Source organism: Liolophura sinensis, chromosome 10 (genome assembly GCF_032854445.1).
Source record: "Liolophura sinensis isolate JHLJ2023 chromosome 10, CUHK_Ljap_v2, whole genome shotgun sequence".
Classification (NCBI taxonomy): Eukaryota; Metazoa; Mollusca; class Polyplacophora; order Chitonida; family Chitonidae; genus Liolophura; species Liolophura sinensis.
This window is the reverse complement of record NC_088304.1, coordinates 28,367,363-28,382,167: the sequence shown is the minus strand read 5'-3', so window position 1 is coordinate 28,382,167 and position 14,805 is coordinate 28,367,363. Positions and strand designations below refer to the sequence as shown.

Here is a 14,805-nt window from a genome sequence, read left to right as displayed (position 1 = left end):
TATAAGCTCATTGGAAAGGGGCGCCTACGTCTAATATATAATCTTAGATGTGGCGGACGTATCAATCATTAGCAGGAGCTTAGAATGCGGATTGTTCTTGAGCTTCTGTCGAACCTCTGCCTTTTCGTTCTCGGCCTCGATAGTGTGGTTCTCTTCCAGGCATTCATTGGAGAAGTGCCAATCTTTGCGGTGGAATAAAGCCACCCACCTTGTCTGCTCGCGAAAGTCTTTGAGGACGGCGTTGTATTTCTGAGTGAGGACCCAGACACTTTGCTTTGCATGACGGCCCGAGAAAGCCATGAATGACAGCATTTTTTTTCCATCTTTATCGCCTCCAACGCGCTACAATCATCGATGATGTATAGGGTGGGCTCCCCCTCGAACAATCTGTAGAAAGCTATCAGACAGTCGTTGAGCCGATCGCCGGGGTCAAAACAATAGACCTCAGGGCCAGACAGTATCCATCTCCCCCGGTACGCCTCGTCATGCTTAAGAGTGGGGCAAAGTATAACAATGTGATGAAAGAAACCGCGGAAAGGGCCCTCAAGCAGGTCCAGCACGAAGACTGTTTTGCCGCAGTTCGTCTGCCCACAGATAATCGCGCAGTGGCCGTCATCAATAAAGCGCTCTAACGAATCTACCATCCTTGATGTGCAGCTTTGCGTCCATGATCACATAGAGATATACGTTCAACACGCCAGGATCTTCTCTCTCTTTTGTCACCTGTATCGTAATCCCCTCGCTGGCGTTCACAACGCGCCTCCCACTGCCATGCAGCTCGTCATCGTCGCTTGGCCGAAGGTCAAACCAGAAAGCGTGCTTATCCGTCAAGAACTCTTTCAGGGAGACGTTTGCCAGGCCTAAGTCTTTTACGACCCTGGCCACCTCAGGGTTCCGCTTCTTAAGGGGTGAGCTGGCGAAGAACCTCTGGACCTCGCCCCATTGCTGGTACGCCCAGATGCCCTGGCTGTACAGCTGATTGGGGACCCCTTCTATTGTGACATCTACTCTGGTGATCTTCGGGTTGTAGAAGGATTCCGACCTCCTCTTCCACGGGGTTCCTTTAGTCTCGAACAACATGAGGATGCCCTTCATGGCTCTCGCGGGCGTGTTCAGGTTTATGTTCCAGAGAGTATCAGACTTGTCCTTCACAAACTTTCGGTAGCGGAGGACGCGATCTTACAGAATGGAGACGCCTCCGGCAAACTGGGTGCGGATCTGTCTAGCGAGCTCCTCTTCGGTGACCATATCGAACTTCAAGCTTATGTTGTCGATGGTGTAAGTTGCCTCAGCATCGTCTGTTGTCTGGATGACCTGGCCGTAATCGTTAAACGTCAGTTCGTACTCCAGTCGGTCGGCCAAGGCACTCTGGTAGAATGGCATGTGGTTATCTAGAAGCTCAAAGTCTAGCGGGATGTGGAACCGGCTGCCAAAGGCGCGAGCGATGGCATTTTCTCCAGCATCGTCTTTACTTGCGTCCCCCGCTTCGACTCGAAGTTTAGGCATGTTTTCGCTGACGATGCCTTGGTAGGCCGCATTCCGCCGTTCGTTTTTGGTCAGCCATAAGTCGCCGTAGCAATGAAAGACATTAGGGTCGTCGATGGACATTACCTCATTCCCGCTGATTCTGATCGTGGTTTTCTTGACTACTGCGCGTCCGAGATTCCCTACCACTGTGGCGTTCGGGTCCGATGAATTGATCGTGATCGAGAAGGCCAAGCGCACGGTACCGGGCACAATGACGTCATTTGCGCCGAGGTTGGAGAAGCGGACCAAGAGTTGTTGATTCTGGTCGATCGTACTCGAGTTGTTGGTGATGACCAAGGACTGCCGTACACCTTGTACCCCCCCCCCCCCACCCCCAGGCTTACGGAGTGTTCTGAAGGGTTTAGCCTGCGTCCGTATGCATCCGTTGTGTGTATTGAAGGTATACCTTGCAATGTTCAATACGAAGATTATGGCAGTCTTTGATATTGGTGACCAGGCGTTCGACGACGCCCAAGAGGACAACAACATCGACGACGAGCAGACCACTCTCCTTGCAGGTGGTGATGTTCCCGAGCAACAAAGCCGGGATGCGGCCGCCTGAAACCTTCAACGAGAGCTGACGCAGACCGCCGTGCATGATTATTACGAAGCCTTGGCGAAGGCAGATCCCAGCCTTACCTCCCTCTTTCGCGATTACACGAGGTTTGAGGTTGTCCAAGGGCGTCTGCGACTCGTGGCCCACCCCAAACTGGACATCATCAACAAACGAACAGGTGAACCGCTAGCCCTCTCAACAGTCGCCAATAAAGGAGAGGTTAATGTTGTTAGGGGAGAAGGGGGGGCTGGGCTTTATAGACTGGAAAAGAAGAGAACAGACATCGTTGTATCCGGCAGCGGTCGCAGCCCTGGAGACAGCGAGTGCAGAACTCAATGCCGCGGCCGGCGAGGCAGATACCATTGAGCTGGAGGATTTAAGCCAACCAGCGAAAAAGGCCGCTGATGCTGTCCACACACTGGAAACAAGCTTGACGGATAGTGAGGTCGAGCGGGCTCTTCAAACGATAAACGACCCTCCTCTTCCCATGCGAGAACTTCTGGGGCTTGACAAGGCACTGCAGACCTCGGAAGGCGAACACGCGAATAACCTCGCCAGGCAGTCAAATCTCGATAAGGACATCGCAAAACAAAAACAGAAGTTGGAGGAGGCCACTGATGAATTCTCCCGGCGTCGGATGGCAGACCGGATAAGGAATCTGGAGGACGAGAGGGTGGCCCGGCTCGAAGCAGCCTCTTTAACGGGCGAAGCCCTGCGCACGCAAATACGCCTCATCAAACACACGATCGATCGCATCCTACACACGGATACCACTCTGGCCGAGCGCGTCCGCACCCTCTTCTGGGAGCAGGGAATAACCGTGGTCTCCATTCTCACGGCAATTGGGATGGCGATCTCGACACTGGGGCTAGCGATAAAGCTGGCGCTAACTGGCGGGTCCGGCGGGAGCATCCAGCCACCTCCACCCGACGGGCGTGGTCTTAAAGAATGGGTGAAAAAGCATCTCCAGTCCCTGGCGCGCGCCCTTGGCAAGCTGGCTGGGAAGGCTGCCGCTGCGATTCCGGGTATTATTGGCAGTATCGTGTCCTGGCTACTTAACCTTCTCGGGAAAGCGGCTAGGTGGCTGACCGATAATGTCTGGGCTCTAGTTATTGCAGTAAGTGGCCTATTGCTCGTGGCTGTTCGTACGTATTTAACGCATAGTCCACAGCAGCAGTAAGCCGATACCAACCCCAGCGACGACGATGGCTGTCTTCTCCACATCGTGATTCTTATGGTTCTAGGGGTTCTTCAGCCGCTTTTCGGCGCGCAGCAACTTGCTGAACGCGCGCGGTGGGTGGTGGGACGCTTTCTTGTGGCTCAACGATCCCGTGGTCAGGTGCGCGCTGGTGCAAAGTGGGCGGCACTTTAGCGTTCACACCCTCATTGGCGCCTAGCTTCTGGTCCTCTGTGGCCACGACGATTTTTTTGTTGTAGTTTGCCACATTGCCGATCTACAGAAGCATGTCGCTGGGGGCCATATATAGGCCTATGCCATACACAAAGTCTACAGCGCTCCCAGCATACTGTAGCACGTCCTGGTAGCGTTTGATAGCAGACGGAAGGTCGATCGGAGAGAAAATGGCGTCTTCAACGTTCGCGGCAAACTGTTTTTGCGCGTCGAAGGCTGTGCCCGTGCCTAGAATACGCGCCCTTGTTTGCGCTTGGGCGCCTAGAATAGCCCACACGTATGTCCGGATGGAATCATTTAGGCGCTCTACGCCCGGCTGCGTGAATCCTTGGGATTTGTCGGCGTCCTGCTTGATGTAGTCGACGTGGAGCGCTGTAGGCTTTCTAGAGAACGACATCCTGCTCGGATCGAAGGTCCCATTGCAAATGGGGCTGTAGCCCGTTCTCGTGACAAAGTAATATGCCCCTCCGAGGGCGTGATTCACCTCCCTGCGCCTCCAGTCTGTTTGCGCATCTACGCGGAACTCCCTACAAATCCTCTCATAGTCCTTCTCGTCGTAGGGGTTTTTAAATGTTGTCCACGCTCTGTCTTGCGGCAGGGTGGGCTGGATATCTTTCAAGATCCGCCTAACTTGGTAATACACATGGAACGTGTACAGGGCCCTTATTCGTTGGTCGGGGGCGAGAAGATGGTCTTTTGCAGACACGCCACAGCCCGTGGTTGCGCACCAGACCGCGAAGTTCACTTGGTTCTGCCAGAATTGCATAGGATTGGTGTTCCAGGCCCGAACAATGTCATTGCTGGTTATCTTTGGCAACCGGTACTTGGCCAATACATCTGTGAACTGGACAAGAAAGGCCTTCTTTTCATCGATGTAGATGTCAAATCGCGTGAGCTGCTCTGCGTGGGTTTGGATACTATGAAATGCGCCGGCCTTGTAAGTGGCCTCTCTATTGAACATGTAAGACTCGCTGTTCATCGTGGCTAAGATGTTCATCACATCGACTGACATTGTAAATGGGGCACAGCACACGCTGCCTTATGCCCTTAACAACCTCGACGGCCGCCTTAAAACCGCCCTTCGCGAGATAACATTCTACCCGGCCTGGGTGAATATCCCCTCCGGAGTGGGTTCTTGCTTGAGGGCCACTGGCCGCTTAGTCCTTACCCTCTTTAGAAATACCTTCATAATACTCCAAGAGCTTGCCCCCATCTTAGGGGTCTCCAACGGGATGACTCCCATAGGGGGGACTGTGAAAGGTTAAAAGCTACCTAAATTGGTGTCACACAAATAAGTTTTCGTGCATTTAGATAAACTGAGCACCTTAGAAAACGTGAGAATAACCTCAGATTTCGATGGCGGTTCCACACTACTTAAAGCCATCGCCGTGACTGGTGAAGGGATTAACTGCGGGAAGACGGTTTCATTTCCCAACCCACAGTACAAAACCTTGCGCGCCGACTATATAACGCACTTGACCGTGGCAATTTTAGACAAAGACGGCAAGTATATTAATGTAGGGTACCTCAGTGCTACCCTAGAAATACAATGAGTATGGTGTATGCAGCCGGTCTCAGGTCTGCGGGCCTGTCTTTACGTGACTTGGCTGATGTGTCGGAGTTCGAACTTCAACGCCAGGAAGGTAAAATCTATGCCTTTCAATTTCAAAGTGGCAAGTACAACCGCAAAAAGATTGCAGGGGGGGGGGGGGGCAAGCAGAACCTGCCACGTTTGCTTCCCTTGAAGATGTCTCATATGTCTCATCCTCTGTAGAGCAAGAGTGCAGGTCGCCGTCTGAGGTAATTGAAGTACAAAAACTCTCATTAATTCGCCTTGAAGACCGCTTTGTTCTTACCAGAGCTCGCTACCCCGATTGGTTTGTAGATGTGAAGGTGACCCCGATGACGGTCCAGACCACCGGGGCCGGGTGAAAAAAGTTTTCAACTCTGGAACCTCTTTCGTGTCGTGGGTACCAACCAGCGACTGTCATATAGCTTTGTGTGGAGGAGGTTACTTCACACTATCTGCGGCGACGGGTGTAGAGGCCGTGCGTCTTGGCGCGCAACCCATATCTATGGCCATGCTACGAATAAACCCTGGATCTATACTTATCTTCAACATCATACTTGGCACGGCCTCTCAGCGCCGTTCCTCCATGATTACCGGGGTGAGACTAAAGTGGCCTGCATAGCACGATGGGAAGTCATCCGGAGCTCTCTCGAGGACATACGGGTCTTTGCAGGTGGCGTTTTCAATCTCAATGACATCTATTTAGAGTCCGGTATAAGACTTCGCCGCATTCGTGTTAGTAGTCCCGATGACCATTTAGAGTTTACCGAAGTTATTGATTCGTAGGACGGACAATATGGGACGACTGTACCCGGCGATCACGGATGAAAACCCCTTACCGCCAGAGGGCGCGGCGCCGACGATTACGGATGACCATCCCTTGGCCCCGACCGCGCCGACGATTATGGTTGAAAACCCCTTGGCCACGACCGCGCCGCCAGAGAGCGTGGCGCACGCCCATCGTCTGCAGTATATCAGCGAAATACTGAATCAGCTTGAATCTGAGCGAGATCTCCGCCGGGCCTTGTACAAAACCGGGCCTTATACGGCTGTTGACTGAAGCCAAACTTAACAGCATCCTTGCGCAGGTATCTACGGCATTATCTGATGGTGTTATTTCAGACGTAGAGTTCAAGCAAGTCGTTCAGGAGCTCAAGAACTACTCTGATTTGAAGCAGGAGATACACGCCAAGTCTCGTAAGGTATTCAACGCTGTAGAGATCGATGAAAGCACGAAAAAACAGCTCCGAAATCGCGGCCGAAAACCAGCTCGACAAGAGCTGAAAAACGCTCTTTCCGAATGATGTTCTGGGGAGGTGCCCAGGGCAACCCCCATGCTATGTCTCGAGAGCCCCGGGGGCAGGGCATTAGCCAGGATCTGACAATAGGGCGTCCAGGGGGTTTGGGGGCCGCCGTAAATAAGCAGGAGGTCTGCCGCCGGAGACATTTTATCGCCACTGTATCATTGAAAATCAAGACCTTTTAATAGCTTTAATTGCCATTATATCACTGGAAATAATGTATTAGTATTGGACCCCAGAAAATGACTGTTTTAGGGGCACCCAATATATCACACTTTTCCCACCAATGACTGACACTGAGTGCGAATCACTAAAAAGAGTACATAAATTTTATATTAAACTATGTAAGGTTACAATCTGTTATGCTTTGGAAAACCAAGTGTGAAACAGGGAGTAGAAAAGCAAATTGAACTGTAAAATACACAATTGAATACAGATGCAAGGAAAACAATGGCAATTTGGCGCAGCAGTTCAAGTTTGAATGCTGTTAATCAGGAGGTATAAATAAATAAACAATAAAATACACAAAAAGGAAAACAATCAAAATGCATGGTAATTTGGCACAGCAGGTGCATGTCACTCACAGTTACACTACTTCACATGCAACGGAACCAAATCAGAATACAGTATACATAGCTCTTACAACTGAGACTGAAAACAGGCAAAATTATCACCACTGAATCTGTGACTGTCACTCACTAAAAAGAGAAGTGACACCAAACGATTTGAGCAGCTAAGTCACAGTAGGTAGAAATAAACTTTGTAAAATACAAAAAACAAGAAACAATTCAAATACATGTACTATCAGTCACATATCTATGTCGAGAAATTAACTCTGGGCACAGTAGTGCATGTCAAACATTATTTCTGTCATCTGAATACATATATGAATACACTTTGTAAACTTATATGTTAGAAAAATATTCACAATCTAGTATACATAAATATAATGTTAATACACTTTAAAACAGTGTACTGGTCTGTGGGCTGGGACTCGCCGTAAAAAATGTTGATTCAAAATTTTGCCCGTCAAAAATACCCCTTTTGGCTAGATTGCCCGTCCAGTTGGACGGGTGGGCGGGTGTCTTGCTAGGCTGGTGCCTGGGGGTAAAAAAAGTCTGCCCTTAGGCCTTATGTATTAAATGCCAACTAGGTCGCCTCATATCAATGTGTGTGTGTAGGCGAGACCTTGTCGGCCAGGCCTGGGGAGGCAGGGAAAGGGGGGTGGGGGCATCTATTTGTTATGGGGAGTGCCCCAAGGGGGGGGGGGGGAGGCGTGCGCCAGAACCTATACTCTGCATACTACTCCTGTCTTGATTTTTCTTGTCTGCTTTCAAACATGTCTGTTTTGTTTTTGATGTTTTCACAATCATATCGAAAGGAATCACCGCCTTTTGTTCTCGCCACAATATGGCTGAAACATTGCCAATGTGGCATTAAGCCGAAATCATTCATTCAAATTTACTCCACTGTGAGGTATGACTTCTACGAGGCTAACAGGAGCCTCTTAATAATTTGCTGTGAACTGATTTCATTTATTTATGTCATACATAACAGGATGGGAAGACACCTTTACATCAGGCGGCATTACATGGTAACGAGTGTTTTGTTCGTATTTTGCTGGAGCATGGGGCCAACGTCAACGTACAGAATACAGTAAGTGGTTTTCTTCGATGTTTTAGCAATGTTTACTTAAGATTTATTTTCGTGTACGTGAACACGGCACTAGGTTCTTCTCGGTCCATTTGGGTTTCTCGAGTGCACACTACCACTGTTTGCCACATATTTGTAGACGATTTAAACAGAGTTTCCAGCTGGTGTGGTGCAAGACTTTCTGGAAACTCATTATTTAAAGAACTGCTGTTCAAATTTATTCTTAATTCATAATTAGTTGTATAACACTATATATGCTGGTAAATTGAGTGTTAAAGTATTGAAAAAGCGCGCATTAGTCAGAGTAATTTGGCACTTAAAATCACCAGATAATTATGAGGCTGGTTTTATGCATATTTTCCGCCCACACACGTTAGTCTCCACTGAATTACGTGTAAGACATACACGTCCGACTTTTATTAGCGCCAGCGGTCAGAGCTTCACCATTTAGTTAAGTGTTAAAAAAGGTACAAGAATGACAACAAGCACGTCCAATTTCTCCACGAAATGGTTTGCTGTTCTGCATACAATTGTAAAAACAGGTCGTCAAAGAAGCAAGGAGTTAGATTTTTTTTCAAGATTACAAACGAGTTGGCCCTCGGTAAGGCGTGGATTCACAGCATAAAGAGGAAGGATTTTATACCCAGCGAAACAGCCGAATTTGCTCCAGACAGTGTACAGCTCAAAGTTGCTCAATTGCTGTATTTCATTTTCGTCGTTTCGGTATAGTGAAACAGGATCTCATCGTGTGGGCTAACAACAATTATTAGTCGAGACGAACTCTGCAAAACCATCTGAACAATATCACAATGCACAGTTTGGGTACATGCGTATTTCTTTATATATTTCCTTGAACATACCAATTAAAAGGTGGCCTATTCTGGGTAATATTCAACGGCTTTCCTCTAATAGTTATATTCCAATTGGATTTATCAAACTCAAGATCTTGTGAAGAATTAATGAATTCGCATACTCGTTTTGTTACACTTCTAAGTGTGTGGAGAGGAGGTTTTTTCTCCTGAAGTTTTGGGCAGCCCAAAGATGCTGAGCTCTGAAATGCTAATCTCCAAATTTTAAACACTTCAGCGCATTTTTATTTGGGAAATGTCTGAGCTTATAGTTTCGGCTGCTCCAGGGCAAGTCAAACTACCCCTCGGAAGTTATGTGATTAAAACTTGGCAATGCACCAACTTGCAAGTGAAAGACATTCCTTAACTTGGAACACCTAAAAGCCCAAATCCGTGTCATCTAGTGCATTAACATCGTCAAAATATAGACTCACGATCAAAGGATTTGACCTCTGACATTATGTACGTGTTTGACTTATACACGCATAACATAGAGTTTCCAACTGCTGTGCGGCAAGACTTTCGAAATATGTATTATTCTAAAAATCAGGATATATCTGTTTAAGGGTGTGGCAGAGCGCAACGACAGGCGCTTTGCCTCGATGCTTGTGTGTACTGGACACATAACTATAATGTAAACATCATTTAAGTTCTGGAGAAGTGAAACAAGTTCAGTTTTTTGGGTCTGCTCATGTCTACCTCTGTAAGTACAGTTTTACCGATTCCTGATTGTGTTTACACAGGCAGGACAAACACCTTTACACCGGTCGGCATCATGTGGTAGCATGGATCTTCTACGTCAACTGGTAGAGAAGAGCAATGATATAAACCTACAGGATCAGGTACGTGGTTCTGGGCTACTGAATGTTTTAACACAATTTATGTTCTGTTCTGTTAACCATTACTCACTGTCTTTTTTCAAATGTTGCTTTCTTTCTTTTAGTAATGTGTAATAGTTTGTGTGCTATTTTAATTTAATATTATTAAAGACGTACAGCATAGAGAGTAAAACCAGAGCCGCGACGACATTGTAATAGCTGGCAATTGGTCAGACATAACCAATGAAATGCGGCCTTTTGTCAGTTTACCTCAGTCAGAGTTTTATTGTAACTGTTCATGCATATGCATAAATACTACCAATTTACACGCCCCTTAGCACCATGGCTTAAGCAGAATGAAGTAAAAAAGATGCAATGATGTTAATTGTAATTTATTAGACGTTGTGGTCTAGAAATTCTCACAATGCTGTTTCGTCATCCCATTTAACATACAATTACATTAAAGCACTGCAAAAAGGGATCAGACCACGGGCAGCCTTAATCCACCAGCTAAATATTGATGTGTGCAGCCGTTCAGTTGTATAGCTGTTTATTCCAATAGTTTGGGCCTGGCCGGTTCTGTCGTTTAGATCACTCTGTTAGATTTGAAACATTTTTTGTCATGCCTTTATAAATAATGAACATATGTTCTCACTATTCTTCGATTACGAAAATGTCTACGACACGAGTCGGAATTATGGAACCTTAAAAGATGTATCAGATCTACGTCTTACTGTCCGCTTACCATTATATATTTCTGAATTTTTATCTGACCATGAATAAAAGGTACAAGTGGGCTCACTCTTTCTAACTCTCATGAGTAGAAAATGGGTGTACCCCAGAACAGTATACTATCACCAACACTAATTAGCATAAAATAAATATCTTAGCCCAAAACTTTGGCATCTGGCACGGTGGGTTCTTTGTATGGTTATGATTTTCTAATGTGCTACAGTGCTAAAAAAAAACATGAATAACATCAAGCGTCAGCTGCATCTTTGTCTTTATAACATCGACAAATATGCAGTTGAGACGGGTTTTACATTTTCCACATCAAAAACCGTCAGAATACTTCATATATCCAAAGCGGCGAACTAATTCAACACGATGAAGATAAGGACCTAACCGCGGGTTAAGCGGAATGAGACACAGTCACAAAGCACAGCGCCAGTGATTCTGGACGCTCTGTCCAAATCCAATTACAAGAGAATTATACTCACTGTAAACTTAAGAAACTTTGAGTGAAGGCGTGTGATGGAATAACCTTGACATACCAGTTTTTTAATCTATTTTTAGTATACATTTTTATATACTGATGGGTCAAAGGATGGATACAGGGTTGCCTCTGCCGATGTCTTAGAACAGCGCGTCACTTTTCTTTCTCTTCCGTATTCTTCAATCTTTTCTGCTGAAGTAAAGATATAATATTCTGTTGGATACCGAGTCATATTGGTATTCATGGGAACACAGTCCTAGACAGGACTTAAATAAACCTATATGCAAAATAACAAAATCTAATATTGCTTTTTGGTCGAACATTCCTAGATATATTCCTCGTCTTGGGCGGGGTGAATGTACGTAATAAATTGCACGCTATTCACCCTGTCCTTGGCTATTATTCGGATACTTGTGATATATTATCGAAGAGACTACGTAGTTTTAAGGAAGAATCCTATTGGGCATTCTCATTTAACTCACCATTTTATTGTCAATAGGGGCACTGTCCTACAGTGTGCTGGATGCAATGCTATGTTCAGCAAACACTTCATACAGTCAAATTTATATGTGATCTGTGTGACAACATTGCAGGCGATGTTGTGAGAAAATACTTGAAGGCCATTGGCCTATATCATATAATATGAATTTTACTCACTACTATTATTATTATTATACATATGGATAGAAAGAAATATGGATATACCGTTTCTGGAAAACTAATTTAAAATCTTCGTGATTTTGGAGTTTTACCTGTCTTGATTTTTCTTGTCTGCTTTCAAACATGTCTGTTTTGTTTTTGATGTTTTCACAATCATATCGAAAGGAATCACCGCCTTTTGTTCTCGCCACAATATGTCTGAAACATTGTCAATGTGGCATTAAGCCGAAATCATTCATTCAAATTTACTCCACTGTGAGGTATGACTTCTACGAGGCTAACAGGAGCCTATTAATAATTTGCTGTGAACTGATTTCATTTATTTATGTCATACATGACAGGATGGGAAGACACCTTTACATCAGGCGGCATTACATGGTAACGAGTGTTTTGTTCGTATTTTGCTGGAGCATGGCGCCAAGGTCAACGTACAGAATACAGTAAGTGGTTTTCTTCGATGTTTTAGCAATGTTTACTTAAGATTTATTTTCGTGTACGTGAACACGGCACTAGGTTCTTCTCGGTCCATTTGGGTTTCTCGAGTGCACACTACCACTGTTTGCCACATATTTGTAGACGATTTAAACAGAGTTTCCAGCTGGTGTGGTGCAAGACTTTCTGGAAATTCATTATTTAAAGAACTGCTGTTCAAATTTATTGTTATTTCATAATTAGTTGTATAACACTATATATGCTGGTAAATTGAGTGTTAAAGTATTGAAAAAGGGTGCATTAGTCAGAGTAATTTGGCACTTAAAATCACCAGATAATTATGAGGCTGGTTTTATGCATATTTTCCGCCCACACACGTTAGTCTCCACTGAATTACATGTAAGACATACACGTCCGACTTTTATTAGCGCCAGCGGTCAGAGCTTCATCATTTAGTTAAGTGTTAAAAAAGGTACAAGAATGACAACAAACACGTCGAATTTCTCCACGAAATGGTTTGCTGTTCTGCATACATTTGTAAAAACAGGTCGTCAAAGAAGCAAGGAGTTAGATTTTTTTCAAGATTACAAACGATTTGCCCTCGGGAGGGCGTGGATTCACAGCATAAAAAGGAAGGATTTTATACCCAGCGAAACAGCCGAATTTGCTCCAGACAGTGTACAGCTCAAAGTTGCTCAATTGCTGTATTTCATTTTCGTCGTTTCGGTAAAGTGAAACAGGATCTCATCATGTGGGCTAACAACAATTATTAGTCGAGACGAACTCTGCAAAACCATCTGAACAATATCACAATGCACAGTTTGGGTACATGTGTATTTCTTTATATATTTCCTTGAACATACCAAATAAAAGATGGCCTATTCTGGCAAATATTTAATGGATTTCCTCTAATAGTTATATTCCCATTGGATTTATCAAACTCAAGATCTTGTGAAGAATTAATGAATTCGCATACTCATTCTGTTACACTTCTAAGTGTGTGGAGAGAAGGTTTTTTTCTCCTGAAGTTTTGGGCAGCCCAAAGATGCTGAGCTCTGAAATGCTAATCTCCAAATTTTAAACACTTCAGCGTATTTTTATTTGCGAAATCTCTGAGCTTATGATTTCCGCTGGTCCAGGGTAATTCAAACTACGTTTCGGAAGTTATGTGATTAATACTTCGCAAAGTACCAAACTACAAGTGGATGACATTTTTAACCTGGAACACCTAAAAGCCCAAATCCGTCTCTACTGAGGCATTAACATCGTCAAAATATAGAACTCACGATAAAGGGATTTGACTCCTGCCTTTATTTACACGTACGACTTTCACACACATAACACAGAGTTTCCAACTGCAGTGCTGCATAACTTTCTGAATATGTATTATATTTAATAAAATCACTTATATCTATTTAAGGGTGTGGCAGAGCGCTGCGACTGGTGTTTTGCTTCGATGCTTGTGTGTACTTGACACATAATTATAACACAAACATCATGCAAGTTGTGGAGAAGTGAGGAAAGTTCAGTTTTTAGGGTCTATTCATGTCTGCCTTTGTAAGTGAAGTGTTACCGATTCCTGATTGTGTTTACACAGAGAAGACAAACACCTTTACACCTGGTAACGTCACGTGGTAGCATGGATCTTCTACGTCTACTTGTACAGAAGGGCAATGATATAAACGTACAGGATCAGGTACGTGGTTCTGGGCTATGGAATGTTTTAACACAATTTATGATCTGTTCTGTTCTGTTAACCATCACTCATTGTCTTTTTTCAAATGTTGCTTTCTTTCTTTTAGTAATGTGTAATAGTTTGTGTGCAAATTTAATGTAATATTATAAAACACGTACAGCATAGAGAGTAAAACCAGAGCCGCGACGACATTGTAATAGCTGGCAATTGGTCAGACATAACCAATGAAATGCGGCCTTTTGTCAGTTTACCTCAGTCAGAGTTTTATTGTAACTGTTCATGCATATGCATAAATACTACCAATTTACACGCCCCTTAGCACCATGGCTTAAGCAGAATGAAGTAAAAAAGATGCAATGATGTTAATTGTAATTTATTAGACGTTGTGGTCTAGAAATTCTCACAATGCTGTTTCGTCATCCCATTTAACATACAATTACATTAAAGCACTGCAAAAAGGGATCAGACCACGGGCAGCCTTAATCCACCAGCTAAATATTGATGTGTGCAGCCGTTCAGTTGTATAGTTGTTTATTCCAATAGTTTGGGCCTGGTCGGTTCTGTCGTTTAGATCACTCTGTTCGATTCGAAACCTTTTTTGTCATCCCTTAATAAATAATGAACATATGTTCTCACTATTCTTCGATTACGAAAATGTATACGACACGGGTCGCAATTATGGAACCTTAAAAGATATATCAGATCTGCGTCTTACTGTCCGCTTACCATTATGTATTTGTGAATTTTTATCTGACCATGAATTAAAGGTACAGGTGGGGCTCACTCTTTCTAACTCTCATGAGAAGAAAATGGATGTACCCCAGGGCAGTTTACTATCACCAACACTGATTAGCATAAAATAAATAGCTTAGCCCAAAACTTTGGCATCTGGCACGGTGGGTTCTTTGTATGGTTATGGTTTTCTAATGTGCTACAGTGCTAAAAAAAAACATGAATAACGTCAAGCGTCAGCTGCACCTTTGTCTTTATAACATCGACAAATATGCAGCTGAGACCGGTTTTACATTTTCCACATCAAAAACCGTCAGAATACTTCATATATCCAAAGCGGCGAACTAATTCAACACGATGAAGATAAGGACCTAACCGCGGGTTA

General features: G+C 44.6%; 1 protein-coding gene across 1 annotated transcript in view; it reads left to right on the top strand.

Moving 5' to 3' along the window:
• LOC135477071 (serine/threonine-protein phosphatase 6 regulatory ankyrin repeat subunit B-like) overlaps nt 1-14,805 on the top strand; it is a 160,192-nt gene that overhangs the window by 23,433 nt on the left and 121,954 nt on the right. Inside the window, exons 3-6 of the mRNA XM_064757224.1 lie at nt 7,923-8,021; nt 9,610-9,708; nt 11,902-12,000; nt 13,590-13,688. Coding sequence (XP_064613294.1) covers nt 7,923-8,021; nt 9,610-9,708; nt 11,902-12,000; nt 13,590-13,688 — 396 coding nt within the window. The remainder of the gene's footprint in view (nt 1-7,922; nt 8,022-9,609; nt 9,709-11,901; nt 12,001-13,589; nt 13,689-14,805) is intronic.